Source organism: Megascapheus bottae, chromosome 30, assembly GCF_031878675.1.
Source record: "Megascapheus bottae isolate mThoBot1 chromosome 30, mThoBot2.hap1, whole genome shotgun sequence".
Taxonomy (NCBI): Eukaryota; Metazoa; Chordata; class Mammalia; order Rodentia; family Geomyidae; genus Megascapheus; species Megascapheus bottae.
This window is the reverse complement of record NC_143538.1, coordinates 1,831,206-1,858,976: the sequence shown is the minus strand read 5'-3', so window position 1 is coordinate 1,858,976 and position 27,771 is coordinate 1,831,206. Positions and strand designations below refer to the sequence as shown.

The 27,771-nt window shown below is 62.7% G+C and overlaps 1 protein-coding gene across 1 annotated transcript; it reads right to left on the bottom strand.

The window, feature by feature from the left end:
• Nucleotides 1-421: 421 nt before the first annotated feature.
• On the bottom strand, nt 422-27,771 carry Cspg4 (chondroitin sulfate proteoglycan 4). Its single transcript, XM_090321817.1, has 10 exons — nt 27,600-27,771; nt 13,324-13,487; nt 9,233-12,787; nt 8,108-8,578; nt 6,984-7,160; nt 5,836-6,034; nt 5,607-5,741; nt 5,057-5,223; nt 4,009-4,192; nt 422-3,530 (listed from the first exon to the last, which is right to left on the bottom strand). Exons 1-10 carry the CDS (start codon nt 27,679-27,681, stop codon nt 1,696-1,698), a joined length of 6,969 nt encoding a protein of 2,322 aa, XP_090177943.1. The 5' UTR covers nt 27,682-27,771; the 3' UTR covers nt 422-1,695.

Below are 27,771 nucleotides of genomic sequence, written 5' to 3'. Positions count from 1 at the left end.
GTGTATGCAAAATTTATGTGGACCTGCGCCCCCCCCCCCCCAACACACACGGGATGTGCTGGTCTCACTGCATGGGAAACAGAGCGTCCGAAGAGCCTGGACAATGAATTTGTACAAGCCACACTCTCACACTTTGGGCCGGGTCGGGGTTTGAATGGCCAAGGACAGTGCTCAGGTCCTGAGTTCAAGCCCAGGACTGGCAAAAAAAAAAAAAAAAGTTCAGAAATGTAGAGTTGGGAACAATTCTTTTTTATTATTCCTGTGGAAATGGAACCCAGCCAATTCACCAGATCCACCTCAAAGACTAGCCCACCTGTCTGCCCAGGTGACAGCAGAGGCACTCCGGAAGGCTGAGGGCTTACCCAGCCCCCCTCCCCCCCCAGGGCCCAGGGCAGAGTGAAGCACAAATGACACAGAGCTGTTCAGAATCTCCAAAGCACTTTTTATCCACATTCCATGGAGCCGAGGGTCCCCAAATGCCTGTTTCCAGCCCCCACAGTGCACCTCCACATTCCCAGCCCAGTCTTCACCCCAAGGGGGTGGGAGGGGGGAGGCTGGGAGCAAATTCCCGTCAGCCCCTTTTCCATTGCACACCTTAAGGGGGTGCCACCGGCTGGCTCAGCTCAGTACCACGTCAGATAGCTTCTTTATAATCGTGTGTGTGTGTGTGTGTGTGTGTGTGTGTGTGTGTGTGTGTGTGTGTGTGGTGTGGAGCTTGAACTCAGTCCTTTAACTCTTTCCCTCAAGGCTAGCGCTCTGCACTTTGAGCCACAGCACACCTTCTGGTTTTCTGCGGGTTCATTAGAGGTACGAGTCTCACTGATTTTCATGCCGTGATTCTCAGATCTCAGCCTCCTCAGTAGCTCGGATCACACACAGGAGACACTGGTGCCTGGTTTATTATCACTGTTTTGGCATGTGTGTGTCTGTCCTGGGGTTTGAACTCAAGGGCTGGCGAGGCACTGTCCCTGAGCTATTTTATTCAAGACGAGTGCTCCACTTCTGGCTTTTCTGGTGCTTCACTGGCAATAAGTCTCACAGACTTTTCTGCCCGGGCTGGCTTTGAACTGCAATCCTCAGATCTCAGCCTCCTGAGTAGCTAGGCTGACAGGTGAGAGCTCACCTATGCCTGGCTAGAATCTCCTTTAAATAAATCATACCCAGAGTCACCCCCCACCCCTGTATCCCAAATATATTATTCTATGGCTTAGGCCTTCCCTTCCTCTGCACCCTAAAATACCAGAGGGGAGGGGTTTCCCCAGATCCCGTAGGGCAGACAAGGGGGTACCTGGGGTGGGGCGGCAAAGCCGGAACTCATTCCCTCTCCTGTGGCCCCCTCCCTGGGGTCCTCTCCTTGTCCTCTTGGTCAGGGTGTGGCGTGACTGACCCCGGGGCTGAGACCCAGGACCAGAGTTGCCACCTACTTAAGCGTCACCCCAGTTTTGACAGTCTGAGGCAGCACGGCGGGGGGGGGGTATGCTGAGTCTCAACTGGCTCCCTGCTTTGGTGCCCCCCCGTTCTCCAGCTCCAGTAGACCCCCCACGGGTGTCTCCACTGTGTCGGGGGGGGGCCTGCGGCTCTCCCTGCACCCCCTTGGCACCCCCAGGCCTCTTTTCTGTGTCTTCTTTCTGGGGTCCTCAGGGCAGGGACGCCGTGAGCTTGGGGTGCAGGCAGCTTGTGGGTCTGGGCCAGGCCTCACACCCAGTACTGGCCGTTCCTGAGGGCCGGGGTGGGTGTCCGGCAGAACTGGAGCAGTTCGGGGTCGGGGGGGCCCCCCGGGGGAGGCCCCTGGCCGGGCACGGAGGTGAGCGGGATGGCCTGGCCCGGCTCCACCTTGCGGAAGGTCTCGGTGTCACCGGCGAAGCCGTTGCGCGGCTTGGCGGCCGGGGTGTGCACGTGGTGCTTGCCCGTCTTGCTGCGCTTGCGGAGGTAGAAGAGCAGGGGCAGGACGAGCGCCAGCAGCAGCAGCACGAGACACACCGGGATGATGACGCTGAACATGTTGGCCTCCAGAAACCCCAGCAAGCCGCCCCTGGCTGTGCTGGGCCCCGGGCTGGCCGCCGCCGGGCCCGGCTCCCCCGTGGGGCTGCTCTTGGCCGGCTTTCCTGCCTCGGTCCTGGCAGCTTCGGGGACGCTGAGCAGGGTCACGCCGTACGACCGGGCTGCGTTGTAAGGCTCGGTGACAAAATCCACGGAGGCCACGGCAGGTGGGACACCCTGTGCCCACAGCTCCAGAGTGAGGCGGTCAGCTACTGGGCCGGGCGGGTGACCCTCCGGCCTGTCCAGCTCCAGGCCCAGCTTCCCCGCCTCCAGGTCTCGCTGAGTGAACCCTACGACCGGCTGCCTGTTTCTGGCTTCTGTCCGGGCCTGACTCGTGGGGACCACACGGCTGTGTCGGGGCCCCTGGAGGAGCCGGAAGTGGGGGACGCTGCCTGTGAGATTGGCCAGCTCGCTGGCGTCCACCACGGTGGGGTCCAGGCGCAGGGTGGCACCCTGGGGCCACGGCCCGCCCGTCCACACACGCAGAAGGGCCCGCACCGTGACGTTGACCGTGGCGGACGCGTTGGCACCCCGGGCCAGCGCCAGGACTCCGAAGCGATCGTGAGGCGAGGAGAAGTTGGTGAAGACAAAGATCACGTCCCCCTCGTCCACCTGGAGCTGGCTAAAGGCTGAGGCTGGCCGCCCCCCAACCAGGAGCTGTCCGTGGCGGGGCTCCTGGCTAAGGCGGTAGGCCACGTCTGGCTCGTGGCGGTCAGAAAACACCCGGAGCTGTTGCTGGCTCAGGGCGGAGCGCCCCAAAGCTTGGGGCACTTCCAGGGGTGCTTGGATCTGCACCTCGATGGCAGATGGCAAGACTTCCACAGCCACGGACACGGGCAGTGGGGGGCTGGCCCCGTCGGACACGCTCAGCTGAAGGACCCCGGCCACGCTGCTCCCGTTGGCTACAAAAGCCAGGCGGCCTCCGTCCACGTCGGCCTGCGTGAAGCGGGTCACGGGCCCTGGGGGCCCCCCGGCCAGGCTCAGGAAGCCATTGTGGGGTGCCCGTTGCACCTCATATTCGATCTCATCCGGGGTGGAGTCGGGGTCCACGACGCTCAGCTGTGTTCTGGAGAAGGGGGCTCGGGCACCGCGGGTGAGGCGGAGCGGGGCGGAGGCCTGGGGCTGGGGGGGCCGCTCGTTCACGTCCCGCACGGTGATGGTGAAGGCCTCCGAGGTCTGGGGCGCCGCCACCGAGACCCCCTCCGGCCCCCGGAGCTGGGCACGGAAGCGGAAGCCGTCCGGCTGGGTGCCCCCTCCACCGTGGGCATACGCCAGCTGCCCCGCGGCCAGCTGGGACTGCAGGAAGTGGGGTCTCCCTGCGTGGAGGGGCTCCTCGGACACCCACAGCTGGCCGCGCGTGGGAAACTGGGTCAGCTGGAAGACCACGTCGTGTTGGGGCCGCTGGGACGCCGGGACACTGGCCAGGAAGTTGGCAGCATCCAGGGAGTCTAGGGTGATGGCCGCTCGCTGGCCCTCGGGGACCCAGAGACCTGGGGGGTGACACAGGCTGTGAGGAGGTGCCATGCGCCCTGACCGGGGGGGGGGGTAGGGACACCCCAGGGAAGGACCCCCACACCAGGGACCCCCAACCTGTGTCTTGGGGGACCTGGGGAGACAAAAACTCTGTTCTGGGCCGGTGGCTCACGCCTGTCATCCTGGCCACTCAGGAGGCTGAGGGCTGAGGACCTCAGTTCAAAGCCAGCCGGGGCAGGAGAGTTCCTGAGACTCTGATCTCCAACGAACCACCAGAAAATGGGCAGTGGCGCTGTGGCTCAAGTGGCAGAGAGCCAGCCTTGAGTGAAAGAGCTCAGGGACAGTGCCCAGGCCCTGAGTTCAAGCCCCAGGACCGGCACAAAAATCTCTGGTTTCCCAGTAACTTTTAAGATTCTGGGGCTGAACACAGACGGTGGCCTTGGTCTTGGGGTCTCTCCCTGTGTCCTCCCCCCAGCGTCACAGTGTGTCCTTTACCTTTGTTTCTCCAGAGGCGGCTGGGGCGCTGGGGACAGGCGGCCTGGAAGGTCACGGTCACAGCTAAGGTGACGGCCAAATCTGGGGCAGGCGGCGAGGACAGAACAAGTTCAATGGTGTCCTGGGCTTCCCAGAAAGGCTCCGGGGACGCATGGTGCTCGTACAAAATACTCCCGGCGTAGACCTGAGGGAGACACCGCGGGGAGTGTGTGTGTGTGTGTGTGTGTGTGTGTGTGTGTGTGTGCGCATGTGCAAGACCTGGAGCTTGAACTCAGGGCCTGGGCACTGTCCTAGAGCTTCTTTTGCTCAAGGCCAGTGCTCTACCCCTTGGGCCACAGATTCAATGCCAGCCTTTTGGCGGCTCTTTGGAAGTAAGAGTCTCCGTCTTAAGGACTTTCCTTCCCTGGGCTGGCTTTGAACTATGATCCTCAGATCTCAGCCTCCAGAGCAGCCCTGAGTTGAGGACTGGCAAAAAGAAAGAAAGAAACAAATGGAGAAGAAGAGAAAAAGAGGACGTTTCGCTACAGCAAGTGTGGAGAGGAGCAGGACTTGGCAGAGAAGGTGAGCGGGGCGTGGAGGGGGAGGAGGGTGGGATGGCGGCTGCTTCTCAGTTGGGTAGGAGGAGGAATGCAGGCCTTTTGGGCATCAGGGACCCGAAATTCTGTGAAATCTCCGACAACTAATTTTAAAGCATCAAATGCGATACGTGGCCACACGCTGCACATCTGGGGGCCAGATGTGGCCAACAGGACAGACTGGGGCTCCGCCAGCAGGGAGCCAGGGGCTGGGCGGGTGGCAGAGCAGGAAGGGGCCCCAGGGCCATGGGGCCTGGTTCTGAAGCACCTATGGGTACACTGGGGGTGCATGGGTGGGGGGTCCCCAAATTGTTTGTACGTAGTAGTGTCCTCAGAGCAAGGACCCATCCCTTCGGCTCACCCAGCGTCCCAAGTCCCGCCTTGTCTGCTGCCCCTGGGTCTGGGCTGGCAAGGCCTGGACTCCAGCAGGCTCAGGGAGGCCCAGACTCATGGAGGCCGGCGGGAGTCCTTACCTCGGCCTGGGAGAAGGTCACCAGGGCCTCCCCCGAGCTGCCCCGTTGGGAGTGGAGAAGCCGGCCAAGCTGGGGGCCTCTCAGCACCCGGAAGAGCAGGTGTTGGGGGTCCGTGCCGGCACTGGAGCTGGCCCGCAGGCTCTGGCTGCTCAGAGGCTGGGCGGACTCTGTGAGCGGCAGATGGAGGGTTCGTTTCAGTTTACTTTATTATTTTTTTGGTGTCAGACCTGAGGCTTGAACTCAAGGCCTGGGCATCATCCCCTTAGCTTTTTGTGTATTTGTTTTTTTGTCTGTTGTGGGTCTTGAACTCACGGCCTGGGCGCTGTCCCTGAGCAATTCAGCTCAAGGCCGCAGAGCCGCTGGTGGTTCAAGGGAGGTAAGCGTCTCGTGGACTGCAGTGCCCAGGCTGGCCTCCCACTGTGACCCTCCTGCATAGCTGGGATGCCACGTGGGAGCCACTGGCCCTGGCTGGCAGTCAGGCTTTCCCAGGAGCCCAGCAGAGGCTGGTGGAAGTCCACCCTCAGCTCTACCCCGGGTACAGAGGACGCACCTGGGCACACGGTCAGCGTCCTGCTGCCATCCAAGGAAAGGTGCACCTGCTTCTGCGCCATCACCCGGAAGAAGTGTCCCGGGGAAGAGTGCACGCCGTCAGTGAGGACAAAGCCGAAGCCTCCATCCAGGGCCCCTGAGGACACGGCAGAGCTGGGTCCCCCCAGTTCCAGGTGGCCCCCGCCCTCGGGACGGCCCCCCTCCCCGCTCAGGCCGGCCCCGGCCCCCACCTCCGTGCGTGAACAGCACCAGGCCCCCATCCAGCTGCGCCTGGGTGAAGTGCTGGGCCTCGACGCCCGGCGCCGCCCGTAGCGCCACCCGGCCGTTGCTGGGCTGCTCGATGGTGTAGACCAGGTCGTCGGGGCCGGAGTCCATGTCCTCAGCCCTGAGGGCCTCAGGGGGAATGGGCACCGTGGCCCCCTCCCACATCTGGAGACGAAAGCCGGCTCAGCCCTATCACCCCCACCTCCCCTCCGCGCCCCGCTGCCCTCCAGGCCTGTGACAGCCTGGGCACCGCACCCCAGGGATGGCATTTACTTATTAATACATGTATGTCCCGTGCCAGGACTGGGCGGGAACTCAGGGGCTGCACACTCTTGTTTAGCTTCTCTTATCTTTCGGCTCAGAGTGGGTACTCTACCACTTGAGCCACCGCCGCACGTGGGGCTTTTTGCTTTTTCATTGGAGAGAATGAGTCTCACAGGGGTTTTTCTGTCTCCGCTGGCTTCCCACCAGGATCCTCAGATCTCAGCCTCTGGAGGAGCTGGGATGGCACCAGAGCTGGGCCCGGATATGGATTTCAAGTACTGAAGTGAAATGGGACCTGCTTGTAAGCAGGATGGGGCTCCCCCCAAATCTGTACCCCCAAATTTGTCCTCTAGCTTTTCTGTCCTCTTCCCTCCCTCCCACAGCCCCAGGAAGGCCAGGCTGGGCGTGAGGGAGCAAGCACAGACCTAGGGCACCCCCTGGTGGCAGCCACTCAGCACCCAGGCCGTGGTCTCGGGGAGCCTCCGGCCCTGCCCAGTGAGCGGCACAGCTCACATCCCCAAGCCAGCGCTTTTTCTGGAACTTTCCATAGCTCCTGCCCATGTGGCATCCACACGCAACAAGCTGGCATTCAAAGCCCAGCCCGTCAGCGCTGGTGCCACGCCGAGCTTGGTCAAGCCACATCTCTGCTTCCTGTTCCTTTCTATGACCCATGGAGGTTTAGCACTCTCAGGGACCCCACTTCCACCCTGGCAGAGTGGGGGTTCGGGAGCTCAGAGACCCCTGCATTTTCTTTCTGGAGGTGAGGTACGTGGGGACAGTGAAGGCTCAGCCTTAACCGGGCTGGGTGCGGTGGCACCGGCCTGAAGTCCCAGCCAGGTGGACAGCTCACCTGCAGGCCCCTGTTTGTGGTGAGGACGGGAGGCTGGTCGTTCACCGGCTGGACGGTGACGGCGAAGGCCGCGGGCGCGCTCTGGCGGTGGACGCCGGAGGCATTGGCCTGCAGCACGAAGCCGTCCACCAGCGTCTCACTTCCATCGTGCACGTAGCGAATCAGCTGTTCTTCCACCTGCGGCCAAGTCGGGGGGCTGTCAGCTTGGGGGGCCCCCAGAGCCAGCAGTCACCCTCCAGGCCCCACTGGTGGGTAGAAGAGGAAACTAACTTTCTTTTTTTTTCTTTCTTACTTCCTTTTTTTTGCCAGTCCTGGGGACTGAACTCAGGGCCTGAGCACTGTCCTTGGACTTTCTCAAGGCTAGAGCTCTACCACTTGAGCCTCAGCACCACTTCCGGCTTTTTTTCTATGTATGTGGCACCGACGAATTGAACCCGGGTCTTTGTGCATGTTAGGCAAGCACGCCACCACTAGGCCAAACTCCCAGGAAACTTGCTTTTCTGTGCCAGTCTTGGGGTTTGAACTCAGAGCCTGGTGGTCTCACGTGGCTCCCTGTAGCTCAAGGCTGACACCCTACCACGTGAGTCACAGCTTTACTTCCAGCTTTTTGCTGGTTCATTGGGAGATACAGAGAGTGACTCGTGAGCTGGGCGTGGTGGCTCACACCTGTAACCCTAGCTACTCGGGAGGCTGAGATCTGAGGATCATGGTTCACAGCCAGCCCAAGCACAAAGAGTCCATGAGACTCTTATCTCCAATGAACCACCAGAAGTTCAGAAGTGGCGCTGTAGCTGCAAGGGTAGGGTGGTAGCCTTGAGCTGAAGAGCTCAGGGACAGCGTCCAGCCTTAGAGTTCAAGCCCCATGACCAACACCAAAAGGGGGGAGGGTATCTCGTGGACTTTCCTCCCCCTCCCCGGGCTGGCTTCAATGCGTGATCCTCAGCTCTCAGCCTCCTGAGAGCCTGGGACTCAAGGTCTCCCGTTCCCATGGCTGGGAAGCAGGGGAGAAAGAACTGTGATGAAACATAAAGCAGAACGCGTCCAGACGTGGCCTTGCTCCTCGTGACCCCGTTCTGAGGGCCCTTGATGCCCCCCACTCGCCCCAGCGCCCCTCCCCGCCCTACCTCTCTCCAGGAGAAGCTGTGCATCGTCTCCTCTGGCCGCTGCCCCTCCCTCCGCAGGGCCCCGTGCCTGGGCGGTTCCAGCACGTGCAGGCGCAGGCCGGGCAGCGCGGGAGCGTGGGGGAGGCAGATCAGCGGGGGAGCCAGGGTGCGTGTGCCGCCCTCGGGGACGCTGAAGTTCTGGGCCTCCAGCAGTAAGACTTCAGGCAGCACCTCCACCTCCACCAGGACGCCCTCCAGGGGTGTGCCGAGGCCCGAGGCCACGTCCAGGGAGAAGGCGTCCTCGCCGGCCTCGGGGCCAGAGTGCACGTAGAAGAGCCGGCCTGCATCCACGTCCTCCTGGGAGAAGCTGCGCACGGGGTCCAGGCTGGAGGGCTCAGCTGCGTCGGGGCCCTGGGTCACCAGGCGGCCGGCAGCCGGGGGAGTCTTCACAGAGAACAGGATGTCTGCGGGGGACACTGCCTCCTGAGACACCTGGATGGTAGAGGGCAGGGGACACAAGCAGGCGAGGTCACAGCGACTGAGGGGACTCCACTCTGCGTCTGTTTTGGGGTGCGTGTGTGGGGTCAGTGGTGGGATTTGAACTCAGGGCCTGGGCTCTTTCACTCAAGGCTGGTGCCACCTCCGGTTTTCTCCAGGGTCAATGGAGATCAGAGCCTCACAGACTTTCCCGCCAGGGCTGGCTTTGAACCGGGAGCCTCAGAACTTAGCTTCCTGAGTGGTTGGGGTGACAGGCGTGGGCCTGGTGGCTGGCCACATCTCCGTTATCCTTCCCCAAACTACTGTGCATGCGACACCCAGACGGTCTCATCACACACACACACACACACACACACACACACACACACACACACACACACACACACACACACACAGAGGCCGTCACCGTCTCCTGCTATTACCACCAATGACCACGAGATGGCGCGCCTGCCCCAGGCTCCGGAGCCTGACTGAGCACCTGGAGACTGGAGACCCAGCGCGGCCACAGGCCTGGCCTGCCGTCGCTGTGTGAGCCTTGGGTTCCGGGAGAGGGACGGAGGGATGGATCCCAGCTCCTCAGGAGGCTGAGGTCTGAGGATCGGGGATCAAAGCCGGCCCCCGACCCCGCCGGGCACCCCGCTTCCTCACCTCCAGCTGCTCTTTCCCGATCTTCACTGCTTCTCCCCGGAAGGTGTAGATCTTCTGGTGCCTGGCCAGCCGCAGCGGGGCCAGCGGGCCGTCCAGGGCGATGGTCACCTGCAGGGTGGCGTCCGTGTGCACGGGGCCTGCTTCCACGGACAGCCCCACGGCATCCCGGGGAGTGAGGCTGCCGTTGTGGCTATAAAGAACCTTTCCCTCCAGCAGATCCTGCTGGGAGAAGGTGGTGGCTGGCTGGCCAGCCCGGAGCAGCTGTCCCCAGCGAGGGCCGGCCGTGACGCGGTAGTGGACCTCCTCTCCGCTGCGGATGTCCAAGTTGGTCTCCAGGTGGAACGCAGCCGTGTCGACGGTGCCTCGGCCGCCTTGCGGCACCGTGAGGCTGGAGCCGTTGGCCAGGCGGAGGTAGGGCTCGGAGGCCTGGACCTCCAGCATGGCGGTGGTTTGGTGCTGCCCGTCGGACACCTGCAGCTGGAGCCAGCCGTGGTCGGCCCCCGAGTGCACGAACAGGATCCGCCCGCGGCGCAGGTCCTCCTGCGTGAAGCGGTAGACGGGCCTGGCGGGGTCGTCCACGGCCACGATGCTGCCGAAGAGGACATCTTTGCGCGTGAGCACCAGCTGGGCGTCGCCGGTGCCCGAGTCGGCGTCACTGAAGGCCACGTCGTCCGTGGTCAGCAGGCGCCGGCCACCCCGGGCCACGTGGAACACCCGGTGGACCAGCTGCACGGGGGCGTGGTCGTTCACGGGCTGGATGGCCACACGGAGCACGCCGCGGACCTCCTCCCACGCCACGCCACCACCACCGCCGCCGCCGCTGCCACTGCTTTCACCCTGGCGCGTGGCCACGAAGGGGACGTCGTCCTCCGTGGTCTCGGAGTCGTCGTGCAGGTAGAGCAGGCGGCCCCGCAGCAGGTCGTCGTTGGTGAACGTGGTCACGGGGGTGGCCGCGTCCTGTGGCCCCTGCCACGCCAGCCTCCCGTGGCGGGGGCTCTCGATCACCTCGTACACGTAGTTGTCGCTGTTGTGGCTCTTGACGAAGAGGTGGCGGGCGGACAGGACGGCCCGGCCGCCCTCAGGCACCGACAGGAGGGTGTTGGTGAGCACGGGGGCGTCGGGGTCCCCCCCGACGCGGATGGGGAAGGTGTAGAGCGGGGAGAAGTGGGGCGGGGCCGTGACGCGGAACCGGAACGCGTCGTCCGTGGCCTGGGACACACGCACCGTGGCCTGGTAGGCCACGCGGCCGGCCTGCAGGTCGTCCTGGCCGAAGCTCTGGCCGTCGGCCAGCCTGGCGCCCCGGAGCTGGAGGTTGCCTTTCCTGGGCGCCTGCACCACGTGGTAGAGGAAGGGGCCGGGGCGCGGGGCGGCCGCCGCCTCCTCCTCCAGGGCGGCCTCCAGGTGTGCAGCGGTCAGCACCTCGGGCTGGGCGTCGCGCGTGTGCAGCGGCTCCAGGTGGCGCATCCACACGCGTGCCCGCTGCACGGCCACGGGGAAGGAGAGGTTCTGCAGCGTCTCCTGGCCCACCTGCACCTCCAGGGCTACGGCGTCCACGGCGTCCTGGCGGCGGAGCTCAGGGTCGGTGCTCAGGTAGCGCACGCGGCCCTGCTCCACATCGCGCTGGTGGAAGGCCTGCGTGGGCCACCACTCCGTGCCCTCGGCCCCGCCGGCGCCCCGCTTCTGCAGCTCCCCGAAGCGCGGGGCGGAGGCCACACGGAACAGCACGCTCACGTCCTGCCCCACCGCGTTCGTCTCCACCGACAGGTTGGCCGGCGTGATCGCGGCCATGGAGCCCTGGGCCAGCTGCAGGCCAGTGCTGCGGAGAACCCGGATGGCCGGCCGCACGGCCACGACCCGGAGCGTGGACGGGGCGCTGGCCAGATGGCCGTCGCTGACCCGGAAGGTCAGGTGGGGCGCGGGGCCGCTGCGGTGGACGTAGACGAGGTCGCCTCGCTCCAGATCGGGGCAGGAGAAGTGGGGGACGGGTTCCCCGGGCCGCTCGCGCCGCTCGACGGGGAGGCCGCCTCCAGCGCCGAGGATCTGGAAGGTGAGGCTCTCGCAGGGCGAGTCCGGGTCGTAGGCCTGGAAGATGTCGGGCCCCAGTGGCCTCTGGGTGTTTTCTAGGATGGTCATGAGGTTGCCGTGGGGAAAGATGACCCGGGGCGGGTCGTCCACCGGGGTCACCTCGACGGGGAGGACGTACGTCTGGCCCTTCCTCAGGCAGCTGGGCACGGGCGCCCGCGCCGTCACCGACACCTCGAGCACCAGCTGGTCGGCCGAGTCCTCCGAGCCGTCGTGGACCAGGCGGGCCTTGCGGTTGACCACGTCCAGCAGGGTGAACATCTTCCGGGCCTGGGCCCCGGGGATGTCCAGCTCCAGCTGCCCGTGGCGGGGTCCCCGGCTCACGCGGAACAGGACCTGGGATTTGCGCAGCTCCACCTCCTCCAGGTCCAGCGCGGGCTGCACGTGACGCCATTCCAGCCAGGCCGTGCCACCCTCGGCCACGGCCAGCGGGCTGAGGCTCAGCAGCCGGGTGAAGTTGGCGAAGGCCGGGGGCAGCCCTGGCTCCGGGACGCAGGGCTCGGGGAGCTCCACGGCCGGCCACGGCTCGGGGGCCAGCGTGGAGAAGGCGTCGTAGTGGCCGTAGGCGTCTTCTTCGTACTCATCGTCGCTTTGGCAGCCGGCCGCCATGTCGCGGGTCCAGTGGGCATCGCGGAGCCCCTGCCCGTGGCCGTTCACACGGAGATCCTCCACGCAGCCGCTCAGGGCGGCGCTGGGCGGTGCCAGGCCCAGGCGGTGGCCCTGGAGGAGCCCCTCGGCCTCTGCGTCCAGCCCCCCGAGCAGGAGGGGACCGCGGGGGTCCAGGTGACTGAGGGCCCCGCGATTGGACGTCCGCGTGGGGTACTGATCCACCGAGATCTCCAGCCGCTGGGCGTCCACGTGGATGCTGACCTCGTGGGGCTGCCCGTCGGCCACGGGCACGCTGTTGTGCAGGAGCACCGTGCCCTGGGCCTTCTCCACCACGGCACGCAGGTGACCCTCGAAGACGTCCACGTAGATGAAGTCGCCCGGCCGGCCTCCCGCCTGGAAGGCCAGGGGCGCCCGTGGGCTCTGCGTGGTGAGCGTGAAAGCCAGGCTGCCCTCGGGCCCGGTGTGCCACGCGGGGAAGGCAGCCAGCGACTGCGCCCCCGAGAACCCCAACGCCACGTCATCCCCCGCGGAGAACTCCTCTGCGCAGCCGTCCTGCACCCCCGGGCTCAGGGGCCGGAGGAGGGCGAGGCCATTGAGGCCAGCTCGGAGGAGGCAGCCCCGAAGAGGGCGGGCGGCGCCACGCAGGTAGGGCAGGCCAAGGTCCCCGGAACCCCCCACGAACACCCCATACACAGCGTCCAGGGGGGCTCCCGGGGCGGTGGCCGAGGTGTTCAACCCGTCCACGGAGAGCTCGGCCCAGCCGTCGGAGATGGAGAGCAGGACGGAGTGTGGGGTGCCGTCGGCCAGCGGCAGCTCTGCCGGACTCTGCAGCCTCAGAGCCTGCTGGCCCAGCACGAGGCTCACCTGGGGGACACGGGGAGAGTGGGGTGTGCGTGGGGGGGGGCGCCCTAGCTCCCACCTGTCTTTCCAGCTACTCAGGAGGCTGAGATCTGAGGATCACAGTTCAAAGCCAGCCTCTGGCAGGAAAAGTCTGTGAGACTCTCATTGCCAAGGAACCGCTTAAAAATTGGTCATGGAGCCGTGGCTCAAGTGGCAGAGTGGAAGCCTTGAGCAAAAGAAGTTCCGAGACAGTTTTCAGGCCCTGGTGTCAAGCCCTAGGAAGTGAGGAAGGAAGGAGGGGGGGAGGGAAGGAGGGAGGGAGAGAGAAAGGAAGGGAAGAAGGAAGGAGGGAGGGAGGGAGGGAGGGGGAAGGCCTCTGGTGCTGGCCGGGATGGACGAGCCATGGCGCAATGGCCCCGGGGGCTGGGGAGGCCATGGCCGCCCAGGATGGCAGGTGGAGGGCAGCTGAGGTGCAAGGCCACCCTGACCCAGGAGGAACGTGACCCACCCAGGGCCATGCTAGGCTAAGCAGGGGTTCTGATGCCGTCCCCGTGACTGACCTGCAGGCGTCCCGAGCGGAGCTGGAGCAGGAGGTGGTCAGCCTGGCCGGCGGCCAGGAGGAGGAGGCCCTCGGGCTGAGCTGTGGAGAACTGGAGTTCCAGGTGGATGCTGCCCAGGGCTGCGGCCAGGGGCACCTGCAGGTGGTTCTCACCGAAGAAGGAGGCTGCAGGAGGAGGCTGCGGTCAGAGCTGGGAGGGGACGGGAGCCAGGTGTGGCAGGGAGGGTGGCTGCCCTGTATTTCCCTGGTGGCTCTCCCGCCAGGGCCTCTGGGGACTCAGGGAGGTGTCAGGGTCTGTTCACTCCTGGCACCAAGTCTCAGCCTCATCTCCTGTCTAGTCCAGGCTTTGGCTGGGAAGGAAGAAGTCAGCCCCAGAAGTTTCTGGAAGTTTCCAGAGTTTTCTGGCCATTTCCAGCACGTGGGGCGTCCTTCTTGGAGGAGATGCCAGGTCTCACCTCTGTGGAGCCCCCCCCCCTTCTTTCCCAGCTGTCTGGGAAGGGGGTGTGGGGAGCGAAGGCTGGGAATGGAGGCCAGGCAGGACCCCCGTGTCCTCCTCTACCCTCCATGGCTTCCAGTTGAGGCCATTCCCAGTCTTTGGTGAGCAGTGAGATCCGGGCTGTCTCCACCCCAGGCCAAGCAGCCGAGACGAGAACCGGCCCGGCCTGGCGAGGTGTGAGCAGAGCCCGGGACTGGCACGGCGGCTGGGGCAGCAGGCCGGGCCAGGCTGCTCACAGTTGGTGCATGCCAAAGAACCTCATCCCCCTCCCCCTTTTTATGCCATCCTGGGGCTTGAACTCAGGGCCTCTTGCTCTTGCCTGGCTTTTTCTGTTCAAGGCCACCCCTCTACCACCTCCACCTCGGGCTTCACTGGAGATGAGAATCTCGGTCTTTATCTGCCCATGGCCTTGAATCGCCACCCTCCGACCTCCGCCTCCTGCAGAGCTAGGATGATAGGCGTGGGTGCTTTTGGCACCGCTTTGGGGGTGCACCTGCTTCTGTGTTATTGCTTCTGTCCAGGAGTCTCTAAAATGAACCTCTGTGGGTCTCCAAGCGGCTGCTCGCCCTCCCAGCCTCATGGGAGGCAGGTGTGGGGAGGATCGTGGTTTGAGGCCCGTGGTATGGACCCCCCCCCCCACGCCCTCCCTCCAGTCTTCCATCTCCAGGACCGCTCTTTACGGGTTGCCAAGCGTTGTGTTTTCAGGAATATTATAAGCCAGGTAAACGTGGCCCACAGTGGGGATTTTTCCATCTCTCCCTCCCCTCCTCCTCCCCGTTGACGTCCTGGGCTGTGCTGGAGTCCCGGGCTCAGGGCCAGGCAGGAACTGAGGTCCAGGGCTGGCCCTGACCACTGTACCACCTGTCCCAAAGAGAGTAGAGAGCGGGAGAGGCTGGACGTGCGCCGTGTGAATGGCTCCATTGAGGGGCCGCTTCCTGCGGGTGGGGCGGGGAAGGGCTCACACTGGCCGCCTTGTGTGAAGGGGAGGCAGGCCCCCCCCAACCCAGGCCTCTGGTGCTGGGCTGGCCGGAGCTATGGAAACTCTGACGGCAGCCCCCACCTCGGCTCTCAGCCTCCAGGCTGAGGAGAGAGAGAAGGAGAGAGAGAGACTGAGACAGAGAGAGAGACAGGGAGGGAGGGGGAGGCAGTTGGAGGGGCGGCTTCACATGAAGAGGGGGTACAGGGTACAGGATAAAGAAATCATGAGCTGTGCTAGGTGCCAGCAGCTCACGCCTGTCATCCCAGTTACTCAGGAGACGGATCTGAGGATCGCAGTTCGAAGCCAACCCAGGCAGGAAAATCCGTGAGACTCCCCTCTCCAATGAATCACCAGAAAATTGCCGTGGCTCAAAGAGCAAGAGTGCTAGCTTAAGCCCCTGAGCAGAGAGAGAGAGAGAGGAGAGAGAGAGAGAGAGAGAAGAGAGAGAGAGAGAGAGAGAGAGAGAGAGAGAGAGAGAGAGAGAGAGAGAGAGAGAGAGAGAGAGAGGAATTGGAGTCTGAACTGGGACCTTGTTTGATCCATGTCCTGGACTATTTTTTATATGGAATTATGGTTCTCTCTCTCTCTCTCTCTCTCTCTCTCTCTCTCTCTCTCTCTCTCTCTTTCTCTCTCTCTCTCTCTCTCTCTGCCTGCAGGAGCAGGCAGCTCATTGGGCCAGGAGCAGGGCTGCCTCTGAGTATCTTTCTGCAGCATAGACCGGTCTCCCTCCTGCCTGGCACTGGTGGCTCATCCCAGCTACTCAGGAGGATGAGATCTGAGGATCAGAGTTCAAAGCCAGTCCAGGCAGGAAGAACAGTGAGACTTTCTATCTCCAGTGAACCAGCGAAAAGCTGCAAGTGTTGCTCTGGCTCAAGTGGTAGAGCGTAAAAGCTCAGGGACAGCACTCAGGCTCTGAGTTCAAGTCCCAGGATCGGCACCAAGAAAAGAGGGTCCGAGGGTGGACGGCGTGGGCAGTGAGGAGGCAGAGGGTGAGAGGTCGGGGTGGAGAGTGCCCAGGCAGGCCCCGGGGGCCGAGGAGGAAAGCCACAGCCCGATGGGCTCCTGGGCCTGTGGTGCGAGTGTGGGTGGCTGCGGGTGTGTTGAGTTTGTGCAAGGCTGTGTGTGTGAGTGTGTGGGCCAGGAGCTGCCACACAGAGCGGCGATTGTGCCAGGCGCCTCCCCCCCGGGCACACGGATCCGTGAAAGAGGCCGAGTGTTCCCTGAAACGCCGGGGCCCGCGCCCCTCCGCAGATGCCCCGTGGGCAGTGCTCCCTGCTCCCGCCCTTCCTGCAGGCGCAGGGCCGCGGTGTGCCAGGCAGGGTGGCTCCCTCCTTCCTTGCCTCCTTCCCGACACCCAGCGCTCAGGGGGGCCGGCCTGGCATGCTGGCATCCTGCAGCCCAGCGGGCCCTTCCTCTGAGGCTTCACTCCTTTTTGTGGGGTTTTCTCGCCCCCTTCCTCCTATCTCTCCTGTTTGCTCATTGGTTTGTTCGTTCATTCATTCATTCATTCACTCCTTCAGTCCCCCACAACTATTTTCTCCTTCCTTCCTGTGGCGGGGACTGAACCCAGGCCTTGGTTGAACCCCAGTCTGTGTGTGTGTGTGTGTGTGTGTGCGTGCGTGCGCACTGGTGGTACTAGGCTTGAACTCAGAGCCTCATTCTCTCTCTCTCCCTCTCTCTTTCACCAGTCCTGGGCTTGAACTCAGGGCCTGAGCACTGTCCTTGGGCTTTCTCAAGGCTGGAGCTCTATCACCTGAGCCACAGCACCCCTTCTGGCTTTTCCTGTGTATGTGGTACTGAGGAATCGATCCCAGGTCCTCGTGCATGCTAGGCCAGCACTCTACCACTAGGCCACACTCCCGGCTCCCAGCCTCACCCCCTTGCTCAGCCTTTTCTGCTCTGGGCTAGTGCTTCACCACGTGAACCACGCCTCCAAGTTCTGCTAGTTAACTGGAAGTAAGTGTCTGGGATTTGTCTGTTGAGGCTGGCTTTGAACCTTGGTCCCTCCCGTCCATGCCCAGCCTGAGGCTTGCTCACACCGGGCGGGGCCCGGGCCTGCCCTGGGGCAGTATCCCCAGCCTGGGTACCTTTTCTAGGCAGGATGCCCCAGGCCCTGTCGGTGTTAACCGTGCCACCCAGCCATGCCTCAGTTTCCCCTCCTCTCCCCATCCTCAACTGTCCTGAACCTGGGAGTAGCTGTGTGGCACAGGGCAATCTGAAAGCTACCTGGGACCCCTCCACTCTTGGGGTACTGAACCCCCGTAGTTCTCTGCAGCTCAAATCTGAAGAGACAAGGAGGCTTGGGGGGGGGGGAGGAAGCATCAGATAGAACCTAAAACAGAGGTGCAGTTTTCCTCCCCACACCGCCCCATGCAGCCACGAACCCCCCTCACCTCCACCCCCCCCATCCCCAGGGCCTCTCTCTGCACAGCCCGCGTGCCCGCCACAGCCACGGGCGCCCGCCGTGGGCAGGCCAGCATTCCTGGGCGTTCCCTGCCGGGTGATCTGACTTTATAAGGGAGAAAGACTGAGCCGGAGACCCGGTAGCCTGGGTTGGGTCCTGGCGTGCAACTATGGGGGAGCAGAAGGGAGGTGTGGCGGGAAACGGGGAGTCTAGCTTCTCATTCATTGGTTCATTCATTCCTAGACGGCACCCGAACAGTGACAGGGATGAAAGGAAGCAGAGGCAGATGTGGAGATCTGGCGGGAAAGCCCGGCCAGGGGACGGCTGGCAAGCATGAGGTCCCTGGTTCAAACCCCAGCCCTGGCCCAAACGATCCCTGAGAGACAGAAAAGAATAACCATGACCCATGTGGCTCACGCCTGACATCCTGGCTACTCGGGAGGCTGAGGCTGAGGAGCCGAGGACGGAGGGGCAGGAGAGCCTGCGAGACCCTGCTCTCCAACGCAGCACCAAAAAGCCAGAAGTGGAGCTGTGGCTCAAGCGGTAGAGTGCCAAGCCTTGCGTGAAAAAGCCCAGGCCCTTTGTTCAAGCCCCAGGATCAGAGGATTCAGACCAAAGTTGTACAGGGAGAGAGGCAGGACCTGCTTCTGTAGGGCGGAGTGGGGAGGAGAGAGGAGGGGAGGGGAGGGCTGGACTCCCCAACCACAGCTCAGGGGGTTGGCACAAGCAGGCAGGGCGTGGGTGCCAGGGCTGGGCCCACCTGGGGGCTGGAGCAGGGCCTGGGGGGGCGAGCGAGGGGCCGGTGTCCCTGGCCTGGAGCCAGGCCTTCCCCGGAGCCCGGCTCCTCCCCTGGCTCTTCCCGGGGACTCCTCCACTGTTTGGGTTTCCCCGAGTTCTGCCCCCAAGCCAGGACATCTAAGAGGGGGTGCGGGTGGCCTGCCTGACCCCCAGGAGACAGCACCATGGCTCAAGGCTCTCTGCTAGCCAGCTGCCACACGCCTGTGGTCACTGCAGGATCCCTGGCTCTCCATGCACCCTGATTCCCCATGGCCAACTGCCCTGGCCCTGAATCACAAACCACATCTCAGACGCCCACTGGAACCAGCAAAAAGCCTGGATGGAGGCATGGCTCAAGTGGTAGAGCACTCACTGAGCAAGCAAAAACTCAAGAGCCTGAGTTCAAACCTCGGGGGAAGCGTAGGAACTGGGGGTACCTTCTGTCTGGTGGCCTCTCCTTTCTGGTCCCTGACAAAGTGGGGAGCAGGGTGGGTCCTGGCCCTGGGCCCTGGTCTCAGTTCTCAGGACCTTGAGTTACCAAGGAGAGGAGCTTTGCCAAATGAAGGGGTCCCCTCTGGGACCTACAGAGACAGACGGACGGATGGATGGAAGGACAGAAGGACAGGGCTGGCTCTCTGGGCTCCCAGCCACGGACATGTCTCAGCTTTGGTACCTTGTGGGGCGAAGGGGAGGTGGAGGGAAAGTGTGAGGTTCTGAGTGGGTGGGGTGTCCGCCCAGGCCGCAGGCGGGTGGGGGGTGGAAGGAACTAGAAGCTCAAAGACAGCTTTGTGGAGCCGGTGACTCCCCGGCCCTGGGCGGGAGGCGAGGCTCTGTGGTGGGGATGTTTTCCAAGAGGCTTTTCCCTGGTTTGTCATTTTCCTTTGGTTTGGGGAGGCGAGAGGACCTCGACATCCTCTGCACCCATTCCCCGCCCCCCCCAACTTTCCAGGCTGGGAAGAGAAAGGGGGGCTTGTTGTCCGGCCCCAAGCTGGGTCCCCATAAACCATTTCCTGTTTTACAGATGAGGAAACTGAGGATCAGGAGAGCACCTCATGTGCTAGGGGGCGGGATGGGGGGGAATGTTGATCCAGCATCGAGATTTTTTTTTGTCAGTCATGGGGCTTGAACTCTGGGCCTGGGCGCTGTCCCTGAGCTCTTCAGCTCAAGGCGACCGCCCTACCCTTTGAGCCACAGCGCCACTTCCCGTTTCCTAGTGGTTCACTGGAGATAAGAGTCTCATGGTGTTTAGTGTCCGGGCTGGCTTTGAACCGAGATCCTCAGATCTCAGCCTCCTGAGCAGCAGCGGGTGTCTGGCTAGCGGCTGGACGCAGCCTGAGCGGGAGGTGGAGGAGCGGAAGTGGAGGGCGGGCGGGAGGCCGGTGGCAGGCAGCCAGCTTCCCTCGCCTCCTCCTGGGGACGCCAAGACTTGCACATCTGCCTTGGCTCCAGGCTCCTGGCTTGCAGGGGCGCTGGGGGAGAGCTGGCTGCAGACTCCAGCTAGCGGCGGGGTGAGCAGGGCCCTCAGGGCTTGGCTGGGAAGGGAGCAGGGTATGGGGTGGGGGCTCTTGTCTGCAGGGTATCTTGGGGTTCCAGCAATGGGCCTTGTGGGGGGATCTCAGGACCCCAACCTGGCTGGCCTGGCTTGCAGCCAAGGAAGTGAAACACAGGGACGGGAGGGGGGAGTTTCCGGGGGCTTGAACTGGGGCTGCTGTCCCTGAGCTGGCGCCCTACCGCCTGAGCCACGCCTCCACCTCTGGCTTCTTGGTGGTTCATTGGAGGGAAGACTTGACTGCCCAGGCTGGCTTTGAACCTCGATCCTCAAATCTCAGCCTGCTGACTCCGATTCTGAGCAGCAGTCAGTCAACTGGGAGTTGCTGCCCCCTTCTACCTTTGCGGGGAGTCTTGGAGAGGATTCCCCATGGTCCCCAGACCCCCCCATAGCACCCACAGAAGGCATGGGGTGCTGGCCCTGCTCTCACTAGGATGCTCAACTCCCCTGAGACCCAGGCTTGGCCACTCAGCCCGGCCCAGCTGCACTCCCTGTGGCTCTGCCCGGCCCATTAGGGGTTACGAAGGCACTCAGCTGTGGTTTGGGGGTCTCCCCTGCCCCCTCCCGTTGACAATGCAGGTCTCGGGAGCAGCGGGGAGAAAGGGGTTGCTGGAGATCCAGGGTCAGTGCCATGGTCCCAGCTGACCGAGCTGAGATGGGTGGCCCCCCCGATCTTGCCTTGGGAGGGTCCCCAAGTACTGAAGGGGGCAGGGGGCAGCCTGGGCCAGGCCCTGCTTTTCTGAGCCTGTGGCGTCTGAGCCTCGTGGTTGTTTTGAAAGAAAATAGAGACTGGGGCTCCTATTTATAGCAGCAGACGCGGCTTTGAGGGGGTGCAGGCTCCGATCCTGGGGCCCAGTGGTTCCCAGGCCCGGCCCACGGCTGGGACAGGATGGTCCGGCCCAGAAGGGGCCTGGGTGGGGAGACCATGGAAAATTTCTCTTGGGGTTTGTCCTCTGCTCCAGAGTCCCATGTAGACATGGGTGAGGGGACCGGGAGCCCCGGGGGGCTGGGACCCTGAGAAAGGGTAAGTGGAGGGAAAGAACAGGACCAGACCCGGGGAGGCTGAGCTGGAGAGGCTGGAGGGGAAACGGGGAGCTGGAGGCTGGGAAAGGGGAGACTGGGGGGGAGACAGGGAGGGAGAACGAGGTGGGGGACAGAAGCAGCAAGGGAAGGCTGCAGTGGGGTTCTGTGTTCTGCCCATCTTTTTAGTTCTTTTCTTGGTGCTGGTACTGGGGCTTGAACTCAGGGCCTGGGTGCTGTCCACCGTCCCCGGCTTGTCCAGGAAAGACTTCCTGGTCCCCGAGACCTGGTCTAAATCCTGAGCTGGGAGCTGGGAGCACAAGGGGGCTAAGTGAGGCATTCTGGCGGCCTCACGCCCCTCACCCTGGCTGTCCAGGAGCCCAGGGCCTGAGACCTTCTGTTCTAGACCAGCTCCAGGACAGGCCAGGGCCAGGGGACTCGGGCAGAAGCAGGACCCTCGAGCACAGCCCGGCCATTGGCTTGAGGGAGCACGGAGGCCAGGCCTAAAGACACACCTGATCCCAGTCTCCACACCAGCTTCTCCCTGGACTTATTAGGGGCTGTGGAGAAGGCTTGTGTCATGGAGCTTTAGCCACAAGCAGTGACTCAGACAGTTAAATTAAAACACAGTGACTCAAAGGGCTCTGGAGGAGCTGGGTGGGTCTGGCAGGGACGGGAGGGGTGGTCTGGGTTTATTTTTGGCAGGGTGGGGCCGGGCCAGGGGGTAGAAGATGGGGATGGGGAGGGGAAGGAGTGGAACATACACCATTCTCCATCCTGGCGGAGGCCAGGCCCAGGGCCCACGTGGGACAGTGGCTTCCTAAAATGTCACCAGCCCATCTGGGCCTCGTCTGCCCTGCTTGTGCCTCCTGGATGAGGGGCCAGCCCCACAGAAGCAGCCTTTTGCTCTGTTTTCAAGAGCTCCCAGCCTCACGTTTCAGGCCTGTTAGAAGAGACTGCAGATCGCTGAGGATTAACAGCTCACACCTGTCCCCACTCAGGAGGCTGAGATGGGAGGACGGCGTTTTGAGGCCAATCCAAGCAGGAAGGGAGACTCAACTCCATGCAACCACCAAAAAGTTGAAAGTGGAGCTGTGGCTCCTTGAGCAGAAAAAGCTAAGGGACAGTGGCCAGGCCCTGCATTCGAGCTGCACTTACTTCACTCTGTATCCCAAGACACTCAAGATCTTACGCAGAGAGACCAGAGGGGGCCAGGAGGCTGCAGCGGGGCACACAGCAGGGTGGGCATGCCAGCTTCTCACACCCGGCCTCAGGCCTTGACGGCAGCTCCCTGTACTGAGGCCAGCAGGGACAGCCCCGCCCCCACATCTGGGTGCCCACCCTTGGGGGCTCAGCTGGGCTCCAGATGTGCAGCTACAAGAGCGTGGGCCCCAGATGTTTGGAGACAGGAACTCAGCCTGGTGCGTGGGTGCGGGGACCCCATTTGTCTCCCTCCAGGGGGGCTGGCTGTACCCAGTGGCTGAGGAGATGCTGTCTTCAGGGGTTCATACAGTGGGGACCCAAGATGGAGGTCAGTCCAGTGCCTAGAACGTTCTTTCCTTCCTCACTGGTCCCAGTCTGTGGCTGTCTCTAGAGACGGACTTCCCTTTAGCGTGTGTGTGTGTGTGTGTGTGTGTGTGTGTGAGAGAGAGAGAGAAAGAGAGAGAGAGAGAGAGAGAGAGAGAGAGAGAGAGAGAGAGAGAGAGAGAGAGAACGCAGGGCTTGTGCTCACTGTCTTGAGCTTTTCTTTATGTTCAAGCTTGGTGCCCCGCCACTTGAACCACAGCACCACATCTGTTTTTTTTTTTTTTTTTTTTGCCAGTCCTGGGCTTGAGCTCAGGGCTGAGCACTGTCCCTGGACTTTCTCAAGGCTAGAGCTCTACCACTTGAGCCTCAGCACCACTTCCAGCTTTTTTCTATGTCTGTGGTACCGAGGAATCGAACCCGGGTCTTCATGCATGCTAGGCAAGCACTTTAACCACTAGGCCAAACTCCCGGCCCGCGTCTGGTTTTTTCTGTTCAAATGGTGCTAAGGCATCAAACCCAGGGCTTCATGCATCCTAGGCAAGCACTCTACCCCTAGGCCATGCTCCCAGCCCAGTCACCCCCATTTTAATGAGAGAAAGCTAGGGCTCAGTCAGCCAGGTCTCTATACCAGGCCCTATGTGGTGGGACGGGGCAGGGCGGGTGTGTCACAAGTCCCTGCGCACTCTCCCTCCATGCTGGCAGAGGGGCACTCCCTTGGGGACAGGCTCCCTGGGGATCTGAGGGCTTGGAGGAAGGCAGGAAGCACAGATACTCCTGGAAGTGGTGGTGGTGGTGGGGTGTGTGTGTGTGTGTGTGTGTGTGTGTGTGTGTGTGTGTGTGTGCGCACACGCGCATGCGTGCCGGGAAGGCCGCCAGCCGGGCCCCAGCAGCTGTGTGGTGCGGGGTCTGTCGTGGGAATCAGCATCCTGGGCCCCAGCTATTTATAACCGCTCCCTCCTGAAGTGGGGGTGGGGGTGGGGTGCTGTGAGGTGGGAACGGAAGCCGGGCTCCCTCCCCAGTCCCTGCCGAGTCCCCAGAGAACAGGCTACCCAGCCAGGCCCCTGCCCTGTCTGGGAAAAGGGGGGGCTGTGCGTGCTGGGTGGAGGGGCTTCCCAAGTGGCTGGATGGGGACCTGGCCGGAGCCAGTGACACACTGGGGGGGAGTCAGGCCTCAGGTTGAGGACAGCCAGAGCGGGGACCAAGGGCTGGCCCAGGAGAGGGCGGGGCAGGCTGGCCCAGGCTCTGTGATTAGGATTTGGGGGCCTTTGGTCCCAGATACTCAGGAGGCTGAGACCCCAGGATTCTGGGCAGGAAAGTCTGTGGGACTCCTATCTCCAGTGAGCCACCAAAACCCAGGCGTGGAGCTGTGGCTAAAGCAGTAGAGCACCAGCTGTAGTGAAAAAGCTCAGAAACAGCACCCAGGCCCCGAGTTCAAACCCCAGTCCTGGCACACATGCCACACAAATATCACACACACACGCACACACGCACGGTTCCTGGGGGCTGTGGTTCTTATTTAAATTTTTTGTCTGATATTCGCTAACCTGTGCCCTCTGCTCATCAGTGGTCCCTCTACCACCTGAGTCTCACGTCCAACTCCCGTTGCTTATTATTATTATTATTACTACTATGATGATGATGATTATTTTGGGATGCTGTGGTAATCCTCACAGAGGGGGCCGGGAAGGAGGGCCAGTGGGTGCTTATCAGTACGCCCAGTTACCAGCTTCTTGCAGCGACAGACACACTGGCCCAGGAGGTAAGTTGAGGCACAAGAAGGATGACAACAGGCTGTAGGGACAGGCACCCAGGGAAGTGGCCAATCCCCACCTCTGGGCTACTCAGGGCTTCATTCCAGGAGGCACAGGAGAGATTGTGGGACATTAGCCAGGTAGCCCCCAAATCAATCTCTTGTTTTGTGCAGGTCCTGGGGAAATCAGGATTTTACTACTATCACTCAGCTTTTCTTTGGTCAAGCCCAATGCTCTGCCATCGGAGCCACACCTCTGGCTTTTTGGTGTTTAATTGCAGGCAGGAGTCTCACGGACACTTTCCTTCTCTGACCCTCAGATTTCAGCCTCTCCAGTAGCTGGGATAACAGGTGTGAGCCGCCTGCAGCATCCAGGCATTGAAAGCTGGACTGTTTGGGGCGCCCTCTCCCTGCTGGGCCCCCTTGTGGGTGGGGAGGCCTGGAAGGTGGGGTGTCCCTTGCCCCGTGTGGCCACAGAATGGCCCTAGGGTCCCTGTTTTTCCCTGAGTGCCTCTTTCCCCTAAGCCGGCGACGCCAGGCAGAAAACTGGATTCATCCTCAGATTCCCCACGTGACAGTAACACAGCCCGTCTGAAGGTGTTCGGGCACCAGTGCACACGCCTGTAATCTCAGATACTCAGGACCCTGAGAGCTGAGGATCTCCCTTCAAAAGCCGGCCCCCAGGGACAGGAAAATCTGTGAGACTCTTTCTCTCCAACTGACCACCGCAAAGCCAGGAGTGGAGCCGTGGTTCAAGTGGTGGGGTATCCAGCCCCAAAGCTTAGGGACAGCACCCAGGCGCTGAGTTCAAGCCCCAGGACTGGCACAAAAGAAAGAATTCCATCTGCCCTCTACCAGGTTCTAGCGTTGTGACAGGGGTGGGGATAACGGGCCAGCTGGAGTCAGCGGGTGAGGATGGAGGTGCTAGGAGTCAGCGGGGACAGAACCCGGACTAGGAAGGGAGCAGCCTCCTGGCTCCTGGCTCCAGGCACCACCCCACCCGGGCCTCCACGCCTCCCTCAGTGAGGCTGGGGAGGGGGCTGAGGCCATGGGGGGGCTTTGCCCAAGGCCTGTGGGTGGCCTGTGCCTGCCCCGCCTGTGTGTGCAGGCGAGAGGCTGAGGACGCCAGGCTGTCCCCCCCTCCCCCCCGGGCAGCACGCCCAGTTCCCAGACGGGGCCTCCAAGGCTCCCCGCACGTGTCCCCCGCCCCCCGCCCTCCCTGGCCAGCCGGGACCCACCTGGCATGGCCGCCCTCCCTCACGGGCCCTCACCCCACAGCACTAAAAGGCCCTCCTTGTCCTGGCTGGGCCAGCAGGCGTGAGCAGGGGCTCCATTCTACCTGGTTCTGGCACAGCTTTTCTAGAATCCGGCTCTCTCACCCCAAAGCGTTGGCCCTGCCCTCACGGCCCCCGCCCCCGGTGTGCGCAGGGCACAAAGGCTCTGCCTTTACCCCCAGTGCTCAAACGGCTGTGGCATCTACCTTGTTCCTTGCACCCAGTACCTTGTGGTTTGAGTTTTTTAACATCCTCTTATAAGTCTTCACTGTGCTTTTCAAGAAGTGTGCGTGCGTGTGTGTGTGTGTGTGTGTGTGTGTGTGTGTGTGTGTGTGTATGCACACACTCTGGGCCTAGGGCTTGAACTCAGACCTGGGTGCTGTCCCTGAGCTCTACCCCTTGAGCAACAGCTCCATGTCTGGCTTTTTTGCTGGTTCACTGGAGACCAGAGTCTCCGAGACTTTTCTGCCTGGGCTGGCTTTGAACTGTGATCCTCAGATCTCAACCTCCTGGGTGGCTGTGATGACAGGTGGGAGTCCCCAGGCTGCCCCCCCACCCCAAGTTAATATTATAAAACCCTTGGGCCTGCCACGCTCTCCTGGCCTGGAACCCGCCACCCGCACCAAAGCTCCAGCTTCTTTTGGCCATCTAAGTCTCAGTGACCCCAGCCCACTGGCATATCCCAGCCTGTGTTCAAAAACAACAAAAGCCTTCGGTGGGGTGTGTACATCCTTCTCCAGGCTCCCCAGGGAGCCTCCGGTGAAACCGAGGTCCCAGGCACACAGGCCACCGCCAGGCTTATTGGTTGAAATGGGGTCTTGCCCATGTCTGACCAGTGGCTGCCATGAGATGGCCGTTTCCCCAGATCTCTGCCTTTCTGCCAGCACTTTTCACCTTGGTGGGGCCTCAGCCGTCAGGAGCCATGGTTTGAGTTTTAACTTGCTTTATTTTTTTCTGCCTTCCAGAAAGAGCTCCCGAGTTCATTTTCACGTCTCTGCGCCCCGTTTTGGCTTCCCACCACACTGTACGGTGTGGGTGCTAAGAAAGCACTTGAGAATGTCTCCCAGCTGACACCCCAGGGGACCCACGGCTGGCCCCAAGGCCCAGGTCCTGGGGTCTTATGGGGTTCCTGCAGCAGAAGCCCAGAGCCTGGGGACCCCTTTCCTGGGCTCATTTCCTTTCTGGGTGTCTCATGGCACCCTCCTCTAGACCTGGCTTCCCCATCCCACCAAGGGGAGGGCGTGGCCGGCCCTGGCACTCAGGCCACCCCCTCACCCCCCAGCCTGGCTCTGGGGACCCATCCCACAGGATGTAGGCTGAACTGATTCATATATGTGGAGCAGTGGCTGATGCCCCAGGACCCAGATGTTTATGGCACCACCAGACCACCGGGTGGAATTCTGGAATGCAGTGCTGGTGCCAGGTGAGGGAGGAAGGACCCTGGTGCCAGGTGAGGGAGGAAGGACCCTGGTGCCAGGTGAGGGAGGAAGGACCGGTTCAGCACTTCTCAGAAGGCGAACTTAAGACACCTGGGCGCTGTCAGAGGGGCCCGGCTCTCGCTGGGGGACGGGTCGGGGTGGGGGGGGAAGGCAGGATCTCTGGAGAGAGAAGAGCGGGCAAAACCCCGGGCTCTCGCCCGTCACTCCAGCCAGGAGGCTGAGATCTGAGGATCCCGGGCACCAAGCCAGGATTCCCTGGCAGGGAAGATCCAGGAGCTTTTGATCTCCCCAAATCACCAAAGCGTTGGGAGTGGCACCGTGGCTCAAGTGGAGGAGCGCTAGCCTTGAGGCAAACAGCTAAGGGACGGCGCCCGGCCCTGAGTTCAAGCCCCAGGACTGCCATCGTCACCAGCGGACCCTGGCAGAGGGGAGGGAGGAGGAGGAGGAGATGGAGGGGCGGTGGGGAGGGTCTGGGGCAGAGAAAGCCCGGTGGGTCAGGGAGAGTGGTGGCCAGGCAGGGACCTTCTCCACTGTTTCCTTGTTCTGACCCCCAGCATTTGATGCCTTGGGGTCCCCTCTGTCACCTGGGGTCTCCTCTGTCACCGGGGGTCTCCTCTGTCACCTGGGGTCTCCTCTGTCATCTGAGGTCTCCTCTGTCACCTGGGGTCTCCTCTGTCATCTGAGGTCTCCTCTGTCACCTGGGGTCTCCTCTGTCACCTGGGGTCTCCTCTGTCACCTGGGGTCCCCTCTGTCACCTGGGGTCTTCTCTGTCACCTGAGGTCTCCTCTGTCACCTGGGGTCTCCTCTGTTACCTGAGGTCTCCTCTGTCACCTGGGGTCTCCTCTGTCACCTGGGGTCCCCGCTGTCACCTGGGGTCATAGCCGGGGCCTGGCGGGTCACTAACAGCCACTTGTGTCCTCGCCTGGAGCCTGGCCTAGGCATGGGGAGCCGAGGCACCCAGGCCTGGGGCAGGGTCAGAGCAGTGCAGCCGGGGCGGCGGGGTCCCCGGACCCCCCTCCTGACCCCCATGGACCCCCGATCCCCCCCACCCGCCCCACTCACCGGGCGCCGCGGGTCCGCACAGCAGGGCCAGGGTCAGCGCCAGCGCCGGGGCGGCGGGTGGGCCTGGCGGGCGGGGGCCCATGGCGGGCCGGCCGAGTCCTCCTCCTCCTCCTGCTCCTCCGTCCTCCTCCTCCTTCGTCCTCCTGCCGTCTGGCGGGCTCGGGCGCTGCGA

Coding starts and splice junctions, on each gene's coding strand:
- Cspg4 (XM_090321817.1), bottom strand. CDS start 27,681: ATGGGCCCCCGCCCGCCAGGCCCACCCGCCGCCCCGGCGCTGGCGCTG. Junction 13,488..27,599: donor GTGCGGACCCGCGGCGCCCG/GTGAGTGGGGCG, acceptor CTCCTCCTGCAG/CCTCCTTCTTCGGTGAGAAC. Junction 6,035..6,983: donor CCACAAACAGGGGCCTGCAG/GTGAGCTGTCCA, acceptor TTTCGTCTCCAG/ATGTGGGAGGGGGCCACGGT.